Genomic DNA, 21475 nt, shown 5'->3' on the forward strand with positions numbered 1-21475 from the left:
GAAGGGAGGACGCTGACAGCTAACTGTGTGTCATCCATGCTGTGAGTGTGCCCATGGAAGCAGAATCAACGTGCTTCTCCTGTTCCTGAACTTCTTTTTAATACATGGTCACGAGAGAAAGCTGGATTCCCTGGTGGCTCAGACGGTAAAGATCTGCCTACAATGTGGGAGACCCGGGTTCAATCCCTAGGTCAGGAAGATACCCTGGAGAAGGCAATGGCAACCCACTCCAGTATTCTTGCCTGGAAAATCCTATGGATGGAGGAGCCTGGTAGGCCACAGTCCATGGGGTCACAAAGAGTCAGACATGACTGAGTGACTTCATTTTCACTTTCACGAGAAAACGTTCAATAGAAAAGAAGCCTGTGCTCATGGTAAAGAATCTGCGTGCAATGCAGGAGATCTGGGTTCGATCTCTGGGTTGGGAAGATCCCCTGGAGGAGGGCATGGCAAACCACTCCAATATCCTTGCCTGGGGAATCCCAGGGACAAAGGAACCCGGCAGGCTACAGTCCATAGGGTTACACAGAGTCAGACATGACTGAGTGACCTAACATGCACACACATACATTTTATATATATATATATATATATGTATGTATGATTATATATTTTATATACACACAAATATACATATAGGTAATTTGTATGTAGATCATATATATATGTATATATATATACATACACACACACAATTTTGCTATCACTTACTTCCCTTTGCCTTTTTCTCTTTTAAATGGAAGTGGTAGCACAAATGCACCTAATAAAATGTAACATTCCTCCTCACTAGAGGAAGCTAGATGCCATTTATTTATTTTTGTTTTATCCAAAAAGCCCCCATTGATCTGCCTGTTCCCCAGGCACATTTCTCCTAAGGACTAATGAAGCTGAGAGAGAGAAAATGTATTTCCTGCCACATGGAAAAGATAAACAGAAATCAGATCATGCCTGTGCAGAAAACAGAAACAGAGGCACAGCCCCCAATCTGTTGGAATCCTAGTGTTAGCTCCAAAACATTCAGGTCAGCTGGCCAGCTTCTTTTCCATCCAGTCAGTCCAACTGAGCAGTGCAACCAACGAGAAACAGAAACATCATGGCCTTGACTTTATAAACTAGCTGCCAGCAAGAGCACCATTCAGTGGGGCAGCTTGGAAGTACCTCTTTCTCATCCTTATGGGAAACATCTGTATCCAAGTTTGTGTTAAAGAGGAAAGAAAGAAAATGCTTGAAACAGTAGAGCTGGTGGCACGAGCACTGGTAATTTACACATGCCAATAAACAACTTCAGGCACCGAGAAACACACGCAAAGGTCTAGAGATTACTGGATGGTCAGAAGCGGTGACAGAAGGTCCACTGGGGAGGAAGGTAGCAAATGTCAGATAATGGAATATAATCCTTGTCGAGCCAGAAACAAGCTGTGTGTGAGAGTGATTGGAAAGGATGATTTGGAGCTTACAGACCTTTAGAGCAGGATGGTTAGGAGTTTGTACTTTGAACTCAGTGCAGCCAGAGATAATTCAAGGCTTCTGAACCAAAGAGGAAAGGTATTGAGTTAGAGAAAATGGAAGACTGGGGAAGATTCTTAACCCAAATGACCCTTAAAGACAATGAGGAGGAGGAATCGCAAAGCTAACATTCCAGAAGCAGAGACTGTGCCTGGTGTGAAAGAGTGGGCAGAGTATGAGGCTCTGCTCTGGTGTTGTAGCTAAAGAAATGGACATGAATGTGGATAAAGATGACAAACAGTGCCTCTCTGCATGAGAGCTGAGCTACCTTGCCTCCCCCCATAACTTGTATAGGAGGTGATTTCCACTCCATGACAGGTGTTTTGCCCCCTGGAGATCAGAAAATTTGGGTTTCTTGTCCCGGGTCTAACAGTAACTAGTTACGTGACCTTGGGTTAGTCACTCCAGGGCTGGAATAAAAACTGGAGACTCAACCCGCTAAGATTAACCTGCTTCTTCCTCCCTACCCCTTGTGTACTTCCACACAGAAACAATTTTTAAGCCATAAAAGACACACTACCAAGTTCTAATTTTTCCCAAAATGATTACTTTTTAAACAAATCAACATTTTAAAATACTTTTTCTCCATTTCGGTTTCCTTTCTTTGCTGATTGACAGCGTAAGCACCTCTTTGGTTTACTTATTGGATAATCCAGCAGAAGTTAGTTCTTGCTGGACCTCTTTTCCTCATCTATGAAATAAAGGTTTTAGATGGGAAAACTTCCAAGGTCTTTTCCAGCTTAATTTTCTATAATTCCGTAATCTCAAAGACCTCTTTTCGGTCTACCTTTATCACCATCTCATCTTGCCATTTTGGTGTTTCTATTGTGAATGAGGAAAATAATGGTGTTTCCATACTCCCCCAACTCGTCACACCTATTAAAGGCTTCATCTCAACCTCGGTGAGTATCTGGGACATGTCTGGGCTAAACGGAAGGATAAAACTGTGTCCCTTTTTGTGTCCAAATCTTATGAAGTACGTATAGAATAAGATGTGATCATCAGCAAAGTCCTTTATTGACTGGTAGAAAGCTTTATTAAAAGTAGAAATCCTTACCTTTATTTTTGGAATAAAGGTAATACCTTTTTGGAAAAGTATAAGAGTTATGACCGCTATAGGATACCTGTACGATGTTCTTATCCATGCCATTAATTTAGGGTGTGGTTCTGGAAATTTCCCTTAACCTTTCTAGGCTTTAGCTTTCCTGATCATTCATTCATCTGTTCATTTGTTCATCATTTACCTGCCTCTGATACTTTATAATAAGGTAAGTTTATCTCTAATACTTTCTGAACTTTTCCATGAGCAGATCTCATGCTAAATCTGGCCAATTCACATGCCACTGTCCTTTGACTTTTCACCTCTGTCCTGAAGGGCAGCATTGCCTTGGTTCCCACGTATCCTCTGGCGGGGGCGGGGGGGGCAGCAGAAACTGGGTCTCTCTACAAGCGATGCTGTGGTCTGCCTCTCAGATGGGAGCCGTTCTTATTTGCTGGAAGATTTATATAACAGATGTTACAAGGCAGACAAGTAAGCACACACTCCCTGAGCCCGGTGCACGTGGAGCCAGACACGTATACACTTGCCAGCACCAGTACAAGGAGAGCTGCCGGGTGATGGAGGGAGTATGCTCTGAGGGGCGGGCGTGGCTCTGAAGCCCTGCTAATGTCTCTGTGTGGCCATGCTGTATTTTCAGCTTGTCATCATGGCTGGGACAGTGCTGCTTGCCTACTACTTCGAATGCACTGACACTTTTCAGGTGCATATCCAAGGATTCTTCTGTCAGGATGGAGACTTAATGAAGCCTTACCCGGGGACAGAGGAGGAAAGCTTCATCACCCCTCTGCTGCTCTACTGTGTGCTGGCTGCCACCCCAACTGCTATTGTAAGTACAGAAAGAGATTTCCTTCTTTCCTGTCGGGTCCTAAACAACATTTTCTGTCTGCCTTTTCTCCTCTTTCTTCTCTTCCTGGGCGTACAACAGCAGCCTTATTAGATGTGTCCTTTTCTGGTCAAAACATTGAGTAGAGTCCTGCATAAAATCTCATCTAAGTAGGCCTTGTCTTTTACAGGTAGCTTTTGCTTTTTGGTGCCTGAATTGAAATATATATATAATTTTAAAGTATGTCTGAATATGTAAGTCAATAGTCATGAGTGGCTGCCATGTTAAGTATAGCAATTGTGCTCTTGAAAAAAAACGAAAAAGTATGGCGTGCATTGTGTGTATTCAGAAGAGATTGTGAATGTAAATGCTGGCCTCAATATAAAGACTCATGTCAGATTGGAACAGAATCCCCCCCAGCCTGCATCTCCTGTTCTTTTGGCTGAACTTCCAGAGAGGCCGGAGATGAGAGAAATCGCTCAACCTGATTTGCCGTGATTCATTCTGAGCATCTCTGGCTCTGCTCACATTGCATGACATTCAATTAAGTTGCAACTTTACCTTCATTGATCGCACTCTTCTCTCTCATGAGGGGAAAAAAAAATTGGCCCAACAGTCCTCTAGGGAGACTGTTTCAAAAGCATAAAACTCACAGATCTGTATTGTCTAGTAAAGGGATTTAACACTTAGACATCTTAATTTTAACTTAAAAAATGACTTTATATTTTAAAATAAACATTTCTTTGTTCATGCTATGGGGTCAGATTATTTGGGATGTGATCTCAGTTATCATTCGCCCCTTTTTTCTTCCAAAGCTTCCTCCCCTTCAACTCTCCCTCCTCCCCTACCTTTTCTCCCTCATCCCCCACTCCCCTCTCTTTGGGACAGTAATAAAAATACCACTGGCATGCTGAGAAATGTACTGAGTACTCAGATGTTCAGTTCAACTATTGTTTTCCGTACAAATGTTTTCCTTGCTTTAAGATGAGAAATGGAATAGAATTTAGAGGAGAATATGCACATAATGAGTACTTTAAGTTCATTTTTATCATTAATTCTAGGCTTGACACACTCCCCCTTAAATGATAAAGCTCTCCAGTAGGAATTAAAATCAGCTGTGATAAAACATGATTTCTCATGGTGGTGAAAAACACAAGCTTTTCAGTCCAACCTACAGGACATCCTGTCTGTGTGACTTCAGGCAAATCACTGTACTGTTCCCTCCCCTTCTGCCCCCCAAAATGGGGATAATATGACTGCCTAGTTCACAGAGTTATAAGTTAATACAAATACTTGGCATAGTGTCTAGCGTGCATAACTGGTTAGAAGTAGGGGAAACAAAGGAAAACTGGAAACTGATCTTCACCTTCTTCAGGATCACAGATGAACTTCCTCTCCCTGCAGAGGAGACTCCACTGAGACCCTGGTGACCCCTCCTGTTTAGAGTGATAGGGTATGTGCCCCTCTTAACTTTCCTTTCTCACCAGCCCAGGGACTAAGAGAAAGCATAAAAGACTCACTTCTAGGCATCTCAAAAGATGACACAATTCGCTCCCCAGGTAAAGCCTAGAGGCCACACTGGGTTCTATCTGGAATGGTTTAATGGCGGCTCTACCCGGAGGCACTGGGCTTAGCTGGAATCAGGTCCTGGTTTCTTCCTGTCCCACAAACATACCATTTTCTCAGACTAGAATCCCTGAGAGATCCATTGACTTACTAACATTTACCTATCTTCTTGCTCGTCCCAGGAAATATCATCACCTGGGCTCTCCTGCAATTACTTTTTGTAATTATAGAGACATTTTTCCGTTAAAAAAAGAAAGAAACTAAGGAAAGCAAAGGAAGCAGAGCAATAAAAATTATGAACAAATCAATGAATCAGAAAACAATCGCATTGATAAGTAAAATGTACAATCCCCTTGTTCTAACAGAAGAAAGACAAAAGTAAAAAAAGAGAAAAAAATATATAAGCAAAAATATATAAATGTTTAAAAGTCTGTACTATAGTTTTGTTAAAATTGTATATTCAGCTCTGTGCCAATACATGCTTAACTCTCAATAAAATTGATAATATTCTATGAAAATACAACTTTTTAACAGTGCCTTTAATGGAAGTAGAAAACTGAATAGATAACAATAGAGAAAATTTTAAACTAAAATTTATCTCAGATCATTGGAGACACATAAAGTATAATATAAATTCCTTCAAAATTTAAAGGCATAGAAAAACAGTAACTATATAAACTGTTCCGGAGCCTTAAAATAAGCAGAAAGCTTTTCAGTGCACATTATAAAGTGAGAAAAATAGGGATTTCAAACACTTAGAAAGTCTACATACACATCCACAAAAGAATTAGGAATGTTAATGCAAGCAGATGGAAGAGGACTGATAAATTTGTCTACCTGAAAAATAAGTATTTCTACTAAAATAAAAAGTACGTAAAGACTGCAAAAATATTTGCATAACATGAGACTCCCATGTAAATATTACTACTTAAAAAGATGAGCTTCCCAAGATAAAAATGGGCATGGACAAAAATAGACAATTAACAAAATAAATTGTATGCACAGAAACATTTCTAAACTCATGAATTATCACAGAAAAGTAGTTTTTAAAAGTCCAGAATTTTCCCCATGTAAAATTGGCAAGTGCTTTAAAGAAGTATAACCTGTGTTGTTAAAGGTATAGATACTTTCATACAATTTGAGTCAAAATGTAAACTGAGGGGCTTCTCTGGTAGCTCAGGGGAATCCACCTGCCAATGTAGGAGACACGGGGTTCATCCCTGATCCAGGAAGATATCACACACCATGGAGCAGCTAGGCCCTTGTGCCATTATGGAGCCTATGTTCTAGAGCCCAGGAGCCACAGCTTCTGAGCCTATGCACCCTGGAGCTGTGCTACACAGGAGAAGCCTCTGCAGTGAGAAGTCCATGCACCTCAACAAAGAGTTGTTCCTACAACTAGCAAAGCCCGTGCAAAGCAATGAAGACCCAGTGTACCAAAAATAAAATTTTTAAAGAAACTGGCCATTAAAAAACGTACACTGACATTTTCTTTTTGAAGAGCAGCTGGTCAAAGATGTACTAAGAGTTTTATAAACTTTGGACCCATTAATTCCATTCCTTGAATTTATGTTAAGGAGATATCCAGAGTAGGGCTGTTCAGTCAGCTTTAAGAGTAGAAGGATACTTGGTGGTAGCTAAATACACAGAACTAGAGGATTGTCCAGACTCATTATGAGGCCGTGATATTTCTGAAACACCTCTAAGAAATGAAGCATGCTTATGATTTAATGAGAAGATTTTTATGAGGGCTAAAAAATTGTATATAGTATCAGAGGTAAAAGCTTTTTCCCTTCTACAAGAGAATATGAGATTCTCTTAGTTTTCTAGCTCCATTTCTCCAGAAAAAGACGGTATGCATCAGCTATGTTACTAGGCAGAATTAACCCCTGATTGGTGAATTGCCCCTGGACTCAGAGAACTGAGATTACCCATGACGGTGCCGTGCTATGATTTCCCAGTGCAAGTGACTCTGGAAACTTGGAAGCTATGTCTGTGGAACTGCTGTACCATTTATTGACTCTGATGGGACATGATAAGTCTTGTAAGCCAAGGTAGCTCCTGCATCCTCTGATGTGTCTTTGGTCTCCTTGCACCTGAGATGCACTGGATCACTGCAAGGAAACAGGCTGAAGAGGAGCAAGTGATGCTGCCCTGTTGGCAAGCTATTAGTTCCTCCCAAGTGGACCAGTGCCAAATTAAGACATGTGGTTGTCTGTGGCTCTGAATATTTAACAGACCCTAAGAAGACACCGTATGTGTGTTACAAGTATAATCCCAAATTTATAATTATACATAAAAAAACTGGCAAGAAATAAACTAAAATGTACAGCTATTATCTCTGAGTGCTAATGGAACAGTTATTTTTTTCTTCTGTTATATAATTAAATTCTATATCAATGCAGTATTTTCAAACTGAAGGATATTTTTAAAACATTCTGATTCTTCTGGCATAATTATGAAATGACCAATCTTTAGTAAGATTTAAACAGCAATTCTAATAAACAAAAACACATATGACCAAAAAACCAAAAATAAAACCGAACTTTATGAGGAACTTCTCTTCTCTCTGGGTAAAGATGATAGATTTCATTCTAAGATTTTCAGCAGAAATTCTTCTCAAACTATGAATTTTGATCATATATGCTCCTTTTCCCCCAAATGATATGAATTGACATGGGGTCAAATGCCATGATGGGAAGCCAAGGGAATATGGCCACTGGGCAGTGAACTGAATTTTAAGGATCTAGAGTTCTGCTCTCGTTTTCAAGTATGGAACTCTGATTTGGACATTCCATTCCTTTTCTCCTTGGGGAGAAAAGTGTGACCAATAATGATGGTGGGCCTTCAAGATATGTGCTGAGGAATATTCCATAAATGAAGATGGCAAGGATAACTTAATTTTCTTGTATTCTGCACTGCTTGCCTAATTTATCCTCAAAGCATCCCAGAGAAATAGAAAAGAGATACCTCAAAGAGCATAAAGAAAGTATGTGGTACAATTTCCTTCATTTTTGACTCTCAGTCTGTGAGTTCATTTAGGAAGACAGTCATTAGCTACGTTATTTGTGACTTAGCTCCGTTAAATGATTTGCTGAAGGCTGCAGCTATTTCTCTATGTGACTGGACAGTAACCCACCCATTTGGTTCTATTTTTATTTTCCTCTCAAATGAGGAGCATTGCTAGGACCCAGCACTGATTACAGCTGATGGGTTAATGGCAGAGAGTCCAGTGGCCTTGAAACCCTGCTGTGGTGCTTGATCTTCCCCTGAAATCTGAAAATAAGTGAGCAGCTGCAGGACACAAAGTGGACCTCTCCTGATGCTCAGGGACATCTCCTGGGAGCAGGGAGCCATATTCACTTCTGTCCCTCTTGGAGAGGTACGGCATATCCGAGAGCAGTCTGTATCAGGCCACCTGAACACAGATCCCAAGTGCCGAACTCAGCACACCCCTACCCCCCGAGTGTGCATCCTTCATCCTCACGCTGCAGAGTCATCCTGTCTCAGATCCACTCTGTCAAGAGAAGGAGGGATTTCAGTTATGGCTTCGCATCGTAATTGTGTGACCTCTGATAAGGCATGTTCCCTCTGTGGGTTGGATTTCTCATCTGTAAAAGGTAGGGTTGGGCTAAATGATCTCCAAGATCTTTCTTGTTCTAATATTCCTTAAGAGCTAAACAAAAACCTTATAATTGGAAGGCTCCAAATGTCAGATTCCCAACTCCTTAGGCTCTCTTGACTTTCTTTCTAGAGTTTAATTTGTGCCTGGCGAAGGGTTACACAGAATGGCACAGTGTGTGTGTGTTTCTGTGTGTGTGTAGGGTTTCTCAGAATCATACAGTGTCTGTGTGTGTGTTTACTCCTTTTTAAGCCCACTTCCTATTTTCCCTGAAGTAGAAAGAAGGCAGGGCTACTCTGGTGACTCAGTGGTAAAGAGTCCTCCTGCCAATGCAGGAGACATGGGTTCAATTCCTAGGTTGAGAAGATCCCCTGGAGAAGGAAATGACAACCCACTCCATAGTATTCTTTCTTGGGGAATGATGGACAGAGGAACCTGGTGGGCTATAGCTCATGGAATCACAAAAGAGTCAGACATGACTTAGAGACTAAACAACAAAGAATAACAACAAAGAAAGAAGGCGGGACTCCTCAGGGGTGACATGTGCCACAAACTAATGGCAGTTCTCTGAGAAGGCACCTCAACCTAGGCTCATCCTTGGTTCTGTGTATTCTGTGGTTGATGTGCTAGAGAACAACCTAACACTCTATGCTGCCGTGTGTCTCTGAGGATAGGCACTGATTGCAGGGATGCACAAGAAAAGGCATGAGGGAAAAGACTCTGCTGTGGGTTTGATCTGTCACTTCCTATTTTTCCTTTTGTGCTTCGCTGTCAAAAAGGATCAGCATCATGTGGAGGCAAGGCCACGTGGGAGCAACTGTGCAGGGACTTAGGAAAGGTTAGAGCTTGGAGTATTTATTGTGTCCAGAACTATTTAGCCAAAAGTGTTGGCCCAGGCTTCCAGGAAATCTGCAGGGTGAGCTCTGACCAACGTGGAAACCCTGGCTCACAAATGCCTCAGTTCAGTTCAGTTCAGTCGCTCAGTCGTGTCCGACTCTCCGCGACCCCATGAATTACAGCACGCCAGGCCTCCCTGTCCATCACCAACTATGCCTCAGGCCCCCTGAATAAACTCACAGACTCAAAGACAGAAAGCCTTTTTGGATAAGAGGATTTAACTCGGTGGAGAATCTGATTTACCCGAATTGTATCTCAGCCCCAGCACCACAGGGCATGAGAAAATAGCTAGTAAACTTTTATTGGCCTCACAACAAAGTGACGAGAGTACTTAGAATTGAAACAGCAGAACGTTTGACGCCCAGCCCAGGAGAATCAACACAGCTCATGGTCTGCATGCAAGCATACACGTGAGCATATATACACAAGACTCTGTGAGAATTTCCTAGGAAAGGAAGAGACAAGCATAGTTTGATACATAGGCCCAATCTGGAGGAAACTGTGATTCTTCATTTGGGGGTTTTCTAGGCCAGAAGCTCTGGGAGTGAATACAAAAGCTCAAAGCACAGCGTGGATCAGAGAGTGGGCCCTGGGTAAAGGCACATCTGTTGCCTGGCTGATGAGGACCGCAGCTGCGGCGGCAGAGGAGACAGTGTCAGCGCCTGAGTGCCTTGTCATCTGCCTCTTCCTGGCTCTGAGCAGCCTCAGCTATTGAAACCCTTTTTAACACTTCATCATTCACATCTTTTCCCTTTTGTACATTATCACATGATTTCCTTTCTTTTTTTTTTTTTTAAGAAGCAGCCGGTGCTGGTTTTTCATTTTATTTTGACCCAACCATGCAACATGTGGGATCCTAGTTCCCCGAACAGGGATCGAACCCATATTCCCTGCAGGGAAAATGTGGAGTCTGAACCACTGAACCACCAGGGAAGTCCTTATATTTATTTATCTTCACCATGAGTACATTTTCTTTATTGCAAATGTACTTAGTCATAACAATTTACATTTTACCCCCCTAGGAAAGAGTTAAAAATATCCTCATTAACTGCTGTGGAGTTTTTCAAAACCTTGAAGAAGATTATCCATTTCCCTATTTACTATCCACGTGATGGATGAGTGCTCCAAATTCCTTTACGGACTGTTTTTTACCCAATATCATCTGACAGCAAGATGTCCTTACACCTTTGAGATGTTCCTTACCACCTTTACAATGCTTCTTTTAATGACTGATGATTAGATGATTGTGTTAGGAGTTTTGATCATTTGTTTCTTGAAAAGACTATCATTTGCCTAAAATTATGTGATGATGAGTTTACCTGGTGATCACAATGCATTTTACTTTTTATTGAGAGCAGTAGTTTAGCTAACTCATTTTAAATTCCTGTTTCTCTTATATCCACTGTTCAGAAAGGAAAAAAAAAAAGTTCAAGAGAACACCCTGCTTTGTCAAGGTAGTGTGCCACCTTGATTCTACACATCATAGCAAGTGTTGATTTCAGAGCCTTCTGAATGGGTAGGTGTCACCCCTGAATTAAGACCAGTAAGTGAAAAGTGACAGTGAAGGTACTCAGTTGTGTCTGACTTGTTGCAACCTCATGGACTATACAGTCCATGGCATCCTCCAGGCTGGAATACTAAAGTGGGTAGCCATTCCTTTCTCCAGGGGAATCTTCCCAACCCGGGGATCGAACCCAGGTCTCCCACAATACAGGTGGATTCTTAACCAGCTGAGCCACATGGGAAGCAGTAATGATGACTATCCAATCTACAAAACACTTATTATCTGAGTTGCTGGATAATTTCCAAAGCCATCATCCAAATGGCCTTGATTCTATCGAAGCCTTCAGTTTTGAAAGGCATAGAAATGTCTACAGCTGAATTCCTTTATTTACACTCAAGTGTGATAAAGCAGACGTCAAGAGGTCTTGAACCAAGCATAGCTCAGCAGGCCAGAGGACTAGAATCCTCTCTGCAGATCTGAGCTGTCACTGGTACCATCAGGAAAGATTAAACAGAGCATGAAGATGCTGGGCAGCATGGTCAGTATGTTTAAAATCCCCTGGGTCACTTTTAAACAAGATCTACAGGAAAAACCCTGGACCTCAGACAGTAAAGAATCTGCCTGCAATGCAGGAAACCCAGGTTCGATCCCTGGGCCTGGAAGATCCTTTGGAGAAGGGCATGGCAACCCACTCCAGTATTCTTGACTGGAGAATCTCATGGACAGAGGAAGCTGGTGATCTATCAGTCCATGGGGTTGCAAAGAGTTGGACACAGCTGAGCAACTAACATGTGTAAACACACAACACACACAGCAAAAACCATGCCTGCCTTTCTCAGAAATTCTCACGAGTAAAGAAGCCTCCCAAGGAGGATACTGGAAGCATCAACAACTCCCTGGGACTGACAGTTCTGCAGCTACTTAGACACTGTTATTGAGAAGTGTGCAGAGAACCAGCGTCTCTTCCTCAGAGCATGCTACATGCACACCCAGGGAGGGGCTGCCAGCCCCTGCTGTCCTTTAGAAACACAGGTGACAGGTCTCAGGCAGTGTGATGACTCTGGAGGAGGCTGTGTCCACTTTGCTCCAAGGGAAGATTATTTCGTGAGGGCAAAGCCCTGTGGGATTTGAAAAGTGAATGAAGGCTGGAGGGAGAAACACTGTAAGAAACTATGCTGGCCCTGGAAAGCTTAACCAACAGAAGAGAGACTGAAGCCCAATTATGTGATATCACTTCCCTTAATCAACCCTACCTTGTCAGTTTCTATCATAAAAACAAAGATCTTGGAGCTGGAAGAGCAACTTAAAGGTCTCCTACAGGGTTCCCCAGCCTCCAGGATCTAATGTCTGATGATCTGAGGTAGAGCTGGTGTAATAATAATAGAAATAAGACACACGGTAAATGCAATGCATTTGAATCATCCTGAAACCGTTCCCCCTCCCCAGTCCATGGAAAAATTGTCTTCCACGAAACTGCTCCTTGGTGTAAAAAAAAAAAAAAGGTTAGGGGCCACTGTAGTCTAACAGATGAGAGATTGACAGATAAGGAACCAGAGAGGTCAGCCAAGTGGTCCAAGACTGAACACCTGGTTAGGGGCAGGGCAGAGCTTGAATCACACCATGTTTCCTTAATCCAGGACAGTTTTTAAATCAATTTCAACACACATTCTTGCCTAGACCAACCAGTAAGTGAAAGCAACAAATACTCTTTGAGCTTCTCTAGAATCTTTTATATACATTTCTAATAATAATTTTCTGATGTAGTTATTACCCTCATGTTTAAAATCATGGGGGAAAAAAAAGCTTGGAAAGGTTTTTATTTTTTTCAGTTATCTGCCCAAAGTCACCCATCAAGAAGGGAGGGAACTGAGATTTCAACTCCAGAACCTACATTCACGAAACAGGACTATGTGGGAGAAGGAGAGGGTAGGATGATATAAGAGAATAGTATTGAAAAATATATTACCATATGTAAAATAGATGACCAGTGCAAATTTGATGCATGAAGCAGAGCACTCAAAGCTGTTGCTCCAGGACAATCCAGAGGGATTGGGTGGGAAGGGAGTTGGGTTCAGGATGGGTGGATACATGTACACCCGTGGCTGAGTCATGTCAGTGTATGACAAAAACCACCACAATATTGTAAAGTAATTAGCCTCCAACTAAAATAAATAAACTATTTTTTTACAAAATAAAATCATAAACAAACAAAAAAAGGAACAGCAAATAGCAATGACTTTGATATGCCAAGTATCAGAGCTACAGCTAGCATATACGTGAACCCAAAACCTATATTTCAGGATCTCTAGATGCCTTTCGTGATGACAACCACATAGAACATGCAGTGGATCCCCCTTACAACACAAAATGATAATACGTCTTCCAGTGACTTTTTCTGCAGACTTAATATTTTGCAATCTAAAACACTATCTTCTATATATTTTACATTTATATCACTTATGACTTATCAGATCTCCTTAAAATGTTGTAAAGACATGAATTCTGAAAGATTTCACCAAACTGATGTATTATATGCCAGGGTTATTTATTTGTTTATTTGAAATTTGGGCTTCCATATTTGAAAGACAAATTTATCAAGAGTTACTATGAAGTCAGTCAGAAAGAGAAATGTATATTAACACATGTATATAGAAAGATAGAACTGATAATCCTATTTGCAGGGTATCAGAGGAGACAAAGACATAAAGAACAGAATTTTGGACACAGTGTGGGAAGGAGAGGTTGGGAGATTTGAGAGAATAGCCTTGAAACATACACATTACCAGGTGTAAAATAAATAGTCAGTGGGAATTTGCTGTATGACGCAGGGAACGCAAAGCCAGTGCTGTGATAACCTGGAGGGGTGGGATGGGGAGGGAGGCAGGAAGGGGGATTGAGGAGGAGGGGATATTTGTATACCTAAGGCTCATTTATGTTGAGTATGGAGGAAACCATCACAACGTTGTAAAGTAATTATCCTCTAATTAAAATTCTAAAAAAGGAGTTACTCAGTAAAAGTATATGTACTGTTATCTAAAAGTTTTAGGTCACTTGTGATTGTAGGTGGCATAGCTGTGGGGGACGACAGATGCACCAATGGAATTCACTTGCTTGTTCATGGCCAGGTCTAGAATTTGGCCTTGATCGTTTCTCACCGGAGGGTATTCTCATTTGCTATGAGTGATAGCATGCTTGTTAGTCAACAATCTGAAAGGCCGTAATAGGCAGGGCAGCCAGGGCCGAACACATGGAGAGTCCCACGTGTCCCGGCTGCTCTCTGAACGGAGTGGTGGATGGAGACAGAGTGTGCGTGGCAAACAGACAGATGGAGCAACCCGGTCAGTGCCAGAACCAGAGTCATAAATCTGCCAGTGTGAGAGGTGGCTTCCAACATGGGCTGGTGGCCTGGCAGGGAAGCAGAATCTCGCCCGCCTCTCTCTCCAAGGAGAATCAGGCCTGTATGAGACTACAGGACACAGCGGATGGAGAAACAGTACGCTGTGTGTGATCAGTGAAATGAACGTCTATGAAGCCCATTCACTGGGATATGAGCGCTGGATTGTTTCATCAGCACCTTTATGTCCATCACAGTCTGAACTGAAAATCAGGACTGTTGTCCTACCTTTAACTTATAAAATGACCCCCTTCCTCTCTTTCTTTCTTCCTTATGTAAACAGTATTGCTTAATATATTCAAAGTATTATGAAAGTGAAAGTGAAGTTGCTCAGTCCAGTCTGACTCTTTGCGACCCTGTGGACTGTAACCCACCAGGCTCCTCTATCCATGGGATTCTCCAGGCAAGAATACTGGAGTGGGTTGCCATTTCCTTCTCCAATATTGTAGGCAGACGCTTTACCATCTGAGCCACCAGGGACGTCTCAAAGTATTATATCAGTAACTGTGTAAGTTAGCATATATTCTTGCTCTGATTTTTTTATGTTTCATATCTCAACTCTGATTTGAATATTGTTGACCAATAGTATCAATTCATATACTGCTTATCACTGCTGATACGACAGTCTTAGGACATTTTACTTATGGATTATTCGGACCCCATACCCTTTCACATAGCAAGTTTTTTTTGGTAGACCTTGGAGTGATTTTGTTTGGATTTGTGTGTGTGTGCATGCCTGTGTACACATGTGCACTTTTTTTTTTAACAAGAATATGTTATGTGTAGATTTTCACTCACATTTTCTTGCTTTTTTGTCTCTTGTGTGAGTGTGTGTGCTCAATCATTCAGTCATATCCAACTCTTTGTGACCCCATGGACTGTAGCCACCAGGCTCCTCTGTCCATGGAATTTTCCTGGAGTGGATTTTGCTGTTTCCTCCTCCAGCGGATCTTCCCAACCCAAGGATCAAATCTGTGTGTCCTGCATTGGCAGGAGGATTCTTTACCACTGAACCTCCTGGGAAGCTCCAGATGTCAGGATAGAGATCTGTATAATACATTGTGGGAACAATGATAAGACAGGGTCTCCCTTTTCCTGAGGGGACCTGGCAAAGGTTTGGGGAGAGTCATGACATTTTCACTGAGTCTGGAAGGATAAATACTAAAAATTATTTTTCCTTCCTTATAGTCTACCTCATTATACCTGTATTCCATAAAACCTTCATTAATCTGATATGCTTAATTCATTTAACACTGAATAACTGCTATGTGCCTTACACTGGGCTAGGCCCTAGGGATAGAACCAGAATAAGGCAGGCAGGACATCCTCTAACAAGGAATAACAATGATAGTGTGTACTCATTTGTGATAGGAATAGAAAGGAGAAACATGAGGTAAGAGATTCATATACAACAAGAATGCTTAAGCTAGGCTCTGGGAGTAGAGAATGCACCCTCAAGGAAATGCTGTTTCATTACCCGACCATGCATGAATTTATCCCCATCTGTTCACTGAGATAAAGAACAGTAATGCAGTGCCATCATTCCAGGGGGAACAAACAAAGCCTTGCGGCACCTCATTTTGAGAGAGATAAGTCTAACGAGAAAAAAAGGGAAAGCGGAGTTCTTAAAGCTATTCAAATATTTTTACCTGAAGGAGCATTAATGCATTAATTCCAAAAGACGTCACAAAATATTCCTAGACATATGTAGACAGCACCTGCCAAGGTGATCCATGCTGTCCCATCGTTTGCCTGTCTGACCCTGAACTCAGTCTATTCCTGCCAACTTTTCATCCCATTCTGACTTGGTCATAGTTCTACTTGACCAATCTATCTTGTACTTTAATATCATCTAAGGTTTTCAGTATTTAAAGCATATTGCATTTGTTTTCTGTGTCGTCAATATTAAACACAAATTCAACAAGTATTTTATTGGATCACTACTGAGAAAAGTGTAGCATTTAAGAGAAAGAACTCCAGAGTCAGGTTTCCTGGCTTCAGAGCTAAGACCTGTGATGAACTTGGACAAATTATTTCACCCCTCCGTGCCTCAGGTGTCTTATCTGTACAACAGGATAACAATGTCTACTTATAGACAGCCTGCTAGAGTTGCTTCAGACTCTGTGACCAAATCCCTGAGACTGTCGTGTTTCTCTCTCAGATGAAGGGGGAAACATCTATAGATGATTCCAGTTTTACAATTCTATCACGTAACTTCCACCATTCATGTGCCATTCATTATGTTGGCATCTTTATCCATCTAAATAGATATTCTGTAATGAAAGGAGGAATATAAGGCATAAGTTCAGTTCAGTTCAGTCGCTCAGTCGTGTCCGACTCTCCGAGACCCCATTCTTAAAACATTGATGAAGTTTAGCTAAAACCGCAAGCACATGCATAGCAAAGAACAATTGTAAGATCACATTCTTCTGGGGAAATGTTGAAAGGAGGGTTCAGAAAATAAAAATGGCATATGATGTGGTGGGATATGGGAACTTTGGAACCCAGCTGTACTGAATACCATCCCAGTCCTTCCACAGGTCATTTGTATGCTCTGGAGGGTAAGTTACTTAACCGTGCTGAACTTTCATTCTTCACAAGCAAAGCAAACGTAATACTACCGAGACTAGGGATTTTGTGAGCATGAGAACTACTATGATAAAGTGCCTAACACCCAATTTGCAATAGTTGATGGTAATTATTAACTTTTCATTCATTTAAGATTCTCAGTCTTTAATTACCGCAGTGTCAGAGTTGGTGACAGCTTCCCTCACGCCTGTTCCTTATTTTAAATGGGAATACAATGTACTGGGTGCTATAAACATAATGAAGAAATATAAGATATGGTCCCTGTCATCAGGGAGCTTACAGGTACACAAAGGTATTATGAGTTAAATGGTGATACACATGTATTAGTTCATGATAACGAGGTGCCAATCATAAAGGTGTGACAGTCAACTAATTTAGAGTAGGAGAATATCACTCAGGCAAACATGCTCAAATAAGATTTGTCACGTAAGTAATGGCAGTATTGCCACATAGTTCAGTTCAGTCACTCAGTTGTGTCCGACTCTTTGCAACCCCATGGACTGCAGCACGCCAGGCTTCCCTGTCCATCACCAACTCCCGGGGTTTCCTTAAACTCATGTCCATTGAGTTGGTGATGCCATCCAACCATCTCATCCTCTGTCGTCCCCTTCTCCTCCTGCCTTCAATCTTTCCCAGCATCAGGGCCTTTTCCAATGAGTCAGCTCTTTGCATCAGGTGGCCAAGGTATTGGAGTTTCAGCTTCAACATCAATCCTTCCAATGAATATTCAGGACTGATTTTCTTTAGGATGGACTGGTTGGATCTCCCTGCAGTCCAAGGGATTCTCAAGAGTCTTCTCCAACACCACAGTTTAAAAGCATCACGCTCAGCTTTCATTATAGTCCAACTCTCACATCCATACATGACTACTGGAAAAACCATAGACTTGACTAGACAGACCTTTGCTGGCAAAGTAATGTCTCTGCTTTTGAATATGATGTCTAGGTTGATCATAACTTTTCTTCCATGGAGTAAGTGTCTTTTAATTTCATGGCAGGAGTCACCATCTGCAGTGATTTCGGAGCCCAAAAAAATAAAGTCTGTCACTGTTTCCACTGTTATTGCCACATGATGAAGTAACAATTTATTGTGATGAGTGCATATAATGCCCTGCTGGGCACATTGGCTATCCCAGTCATTCCTCATCACTGTAATATACACATTCAGTTTAAAATATTCAAGACCAGCAGCATGAGTGAGCTTTTTCACTGATTCTCTTATTCAATTTATTATTTCAACTTATGTTTTATATGACTTTAGAATTTAATATTATACCTGAAATCTATCTGAAATGATCAGTTATCACTTTCTCTAATTTTTTTAAAGAGTTGACTGCGAACTGTTATTTAACTCTCCATCTCTCCAACATAGCTTTTTAATACAATTGTGAAGCCTCAGAAGTTTTCAGTTTTTTTAAGCCACTGGTCTCTCTATCAGAAAGCTCTCCAACTTGATAATTCTTTAACATTTCTTCTCCAGATTTTTATTGGTGAGATATCCATGTATTTCATAAAGTCAACCAGAGAATCTCTGATTGCCCAGGAGAAAACAATTCTGACTGGAGAATGCTGTTACCTGAACCCCTTACTCCGAAGGATCATAAGATTCATAGGTGAGTACAGGGGCATGTTGTATAAGCCCTCACTTATAGGTAAAACTTACTAAAGATGAACATACTTGATAAAATATCCTAAGCTATGAAAGCACCAACTTTCAAAGCAAGGGTTGTTTTAGAGTTTTTCTCGGAAGTGCAGAAATTGTGCTTGACCATGGTGCCAACTCAAATTTTTCATCCTTAAAGTGAGGCAATACTTACTAAAGTGTTTTACAAAAGATTTCAACTTTTTTCCTATACTATATTTATCTGAGATTCCCTCAGGACATATATTTTAATACTGACTGGATATTGCCATGTACCCTTTAGCTGAGTCAGGCAAGGGGGTGGGCCATCAGGGAACACCAATAAAATGAACTTAGAAATAATCAAATTACCTGAAAAAAAAAGTTTCCTACCTAGTGATTCTGTTATGCAGGGAATTTTTTAAAGTATGGGAAATCACATCCATCAGGTTCTTGAAAATCATACCTTTCCAAACTTGGAAAACAAAGAGTTTACTAGTGTTTATGACAAAGAATAATTAAGACACTTTCTATATCCCTCCTTCTAGGACTTTTATAAAAATCCTGAGGGGATATGGATAATGATCACAGATATAGGAATGAATGTGTATATGGGTAAATGTGGGAACATAGATCTCACAGAGTTCCTACACAGTGAGTGCTCAGCAAATAATTATTAGTGTCCTAATGAGATCCTACAAATTATCTACTGGCCAGGTGCTTGTGGGAGCCAAGATAAAACTCTGTGAACATATCAACATGGTATTAACACAGGTCATGATACCATTTAGAACATAGAGAACTGACAGCTGAGAAAGTGAGGTCCAGAAGACACATGCTGTCAACTCCTTTGATTATTCTTAATCCTTTTCTTTCTAATGAAGAAAGGGTTGAATTTCCTCAAGTCATGAGCAAAGGATCACAGCACAGTCAAATGTGTGGTAAATTCATGCACCCCTATGTCCACTGCAGCACTATTTATTAATATGATAGCCAAGACTTGAAAACAACCTAAATGTCCATCAACAGAGCAATGGATAAAGATGATGTGGTACATACATACAATGGAATATTACTCAGTCATTAAAAAGAATGACATCATGCCAGCAACATGGATGGACCTAGAGATTATCATACTAAACCAGAAAGAGAAAGACAAATACCACGTGGTATCACTTACAAATGGAATCTGAAATACAACACAAATGAAATACATATGAAACAAAAACAGACTTACAGATATAGAAAACAGACTTGTGGTTGCCAAGGTGGGGAGGGTGGAGGGAAAGACTGGGAGTTTGGAATTAGCAGATGCAAACTATTCTATATAGGATGGATAAAAAACAAGATCCTACTGTATAGCATAGGGAACTATAACATATTCAATATCCTGTGATAAACCTAATGGAAAAGAATATGAAAATAATGTATATATGTGTATAACTGAGTCACTTTGCTATACAGCAGAAATTAAACAATACTATAAATCAACTATAACTTAATAAAATGTAAAAACTATGTGCAGTAACTTCTAACATTGGTATGGGAGTGAGGGAAATAGTAGAATGAGAGGCCTAAGGAATCCTAAGTTAAAAGAAGCAACCCTTAACAAATACTCTTCGGCATTTACTAATATTTGCAGAATCACCTGTGGGGATCTGCAGTAGGCTCATTGGTTTACCCTGATCCATATGATGTCATCACTATTATTCATTCCAAACAATAGTGTCTTTCAAAAACATCCAGAATTTGGTCACTTGTTATCAGAGTGACTTCAAGGAAAAAAGAGGAAAGGAGAGAATATTTATTATACAGAACACTGGACTAGACTCTTTATAATTTGTTTGATCCACCCAACACCCTTTAAGGTAGATTATAGTTCTAACTGTGCAGACAAAGAAGCTTATATAAAATGGGATAAAGTCACTATTCCCAGGGACTGTGAGTGTGTGTGTAAGGTTAATAATACCTGTATTGTTAGCATGAAAAATACTATGATGAAGAGCTTGATACCCAGTTTTTAATAGATGATGGTAATCATTTACTTTAACTTTTCATTGCATGATTTTGCTTTCCATGGGTTCAGTTACTCACCATCAGCCATGGTTCAAAAAGGCTCCAAAAATAATTCCTAAGTTTTAAATCACTCTCCATTCTGAGTATGCTGAAATCTTGCACCATCCTGCTCTGTCATGAATCTTCCCTCTGTCCAAAGGGTCCTACCTATCTGTCGGTCACTTAGCGGCCCTCTGGTTATCACATTGACTATCATTATATTGCAGGGCTATATTCAGGTAACCCTTACTGTACTTAATAATGGCCTCAAAGTGCAAGAGTAGTGATGCTGGCAATTTGGATATTCCAAAGAGAAGCCATAAAGTACTTTAAGTGAAAAGGTAAAGGTTCTCAACTTAATAAGAACAAGAATCGGATTCATGTCAATGCATGGTAAAACCAACCAATATAATATTGTAAAATAATTAGCCTCCAATAAAAAAAAAAAGAACAAGAATCATATGCTGAGGTTGAAGAGTAAGAACAGATCTTTAAAAAAAAAAGAACATATCTTTTGTTTGTGAAATTATGAAGGAAAAAGGAATATGTGCTAGTTCTGCTGTCACACCTCAAACTGCAAAAGTTACAGCCACAGTATGTGGTAAACAGTTAAGATAGAAAAGGCATTGCATTTGTACAGTAAGATATTCTGAGAAAGAGAGACTATATTCACCTAACTTTCATTACCGTAAATGTTGTTAGAATTGTTCTATTTTGTTATTTGTTGTTGTTAATATCTTAGTGTACTATATCTTAGTGTACCTAATTTATAAATTAAACTTTATTATAGGTATGTGTGTATCAGAAAAGCATGATATAGGATTTGGGTATGATCCATG

General features: G+C 40.5%; 1 protein-coding gene across 4 annotated transcripts in view; it reads left to right on the forward strand.

The window, feature by feature from the left end:
- The window catches only part of PLPPR1 (phospholipid phosphatase related 1), a 299720-nt gene that overhangs the window by 245836 nt on the left and 32409 nt on the right, over positions 1 to 21475 (forward strand). For all 4 annotated transcript variants that reach the window (XM_088837738.1, XM_088837741.1, XM_088837739.1 and 1 more), the window contains exons 3-4: positions 3204 to 3392; positions 18441 to 18573. In XM_088837738.1, the coding sequence (XP_088693864.1) occupies positions 3204 to 3392; positions 18441 to 18573 (322 nt within the window). The remainder of the gene's footprint in view (positions 1 to 3203; positions 3393 to 18440; positions 18574 to 21475) is intronic.

Source organism: Moschus berezovskii, chromosome 7 (genome assembly GCF_049115385.1).
Source record: "Moschus berezovskii isolate FMDL1 chromosome 7, NW_MosBer_1.0, whole genome shotgun sequence".
Classification (NCBI taxonomy): Eukaryota; Metazoa; Chordata; class Mammalia; order Artiodactyla; family Moschidae; genus Moschus; species Moschus berezovskii.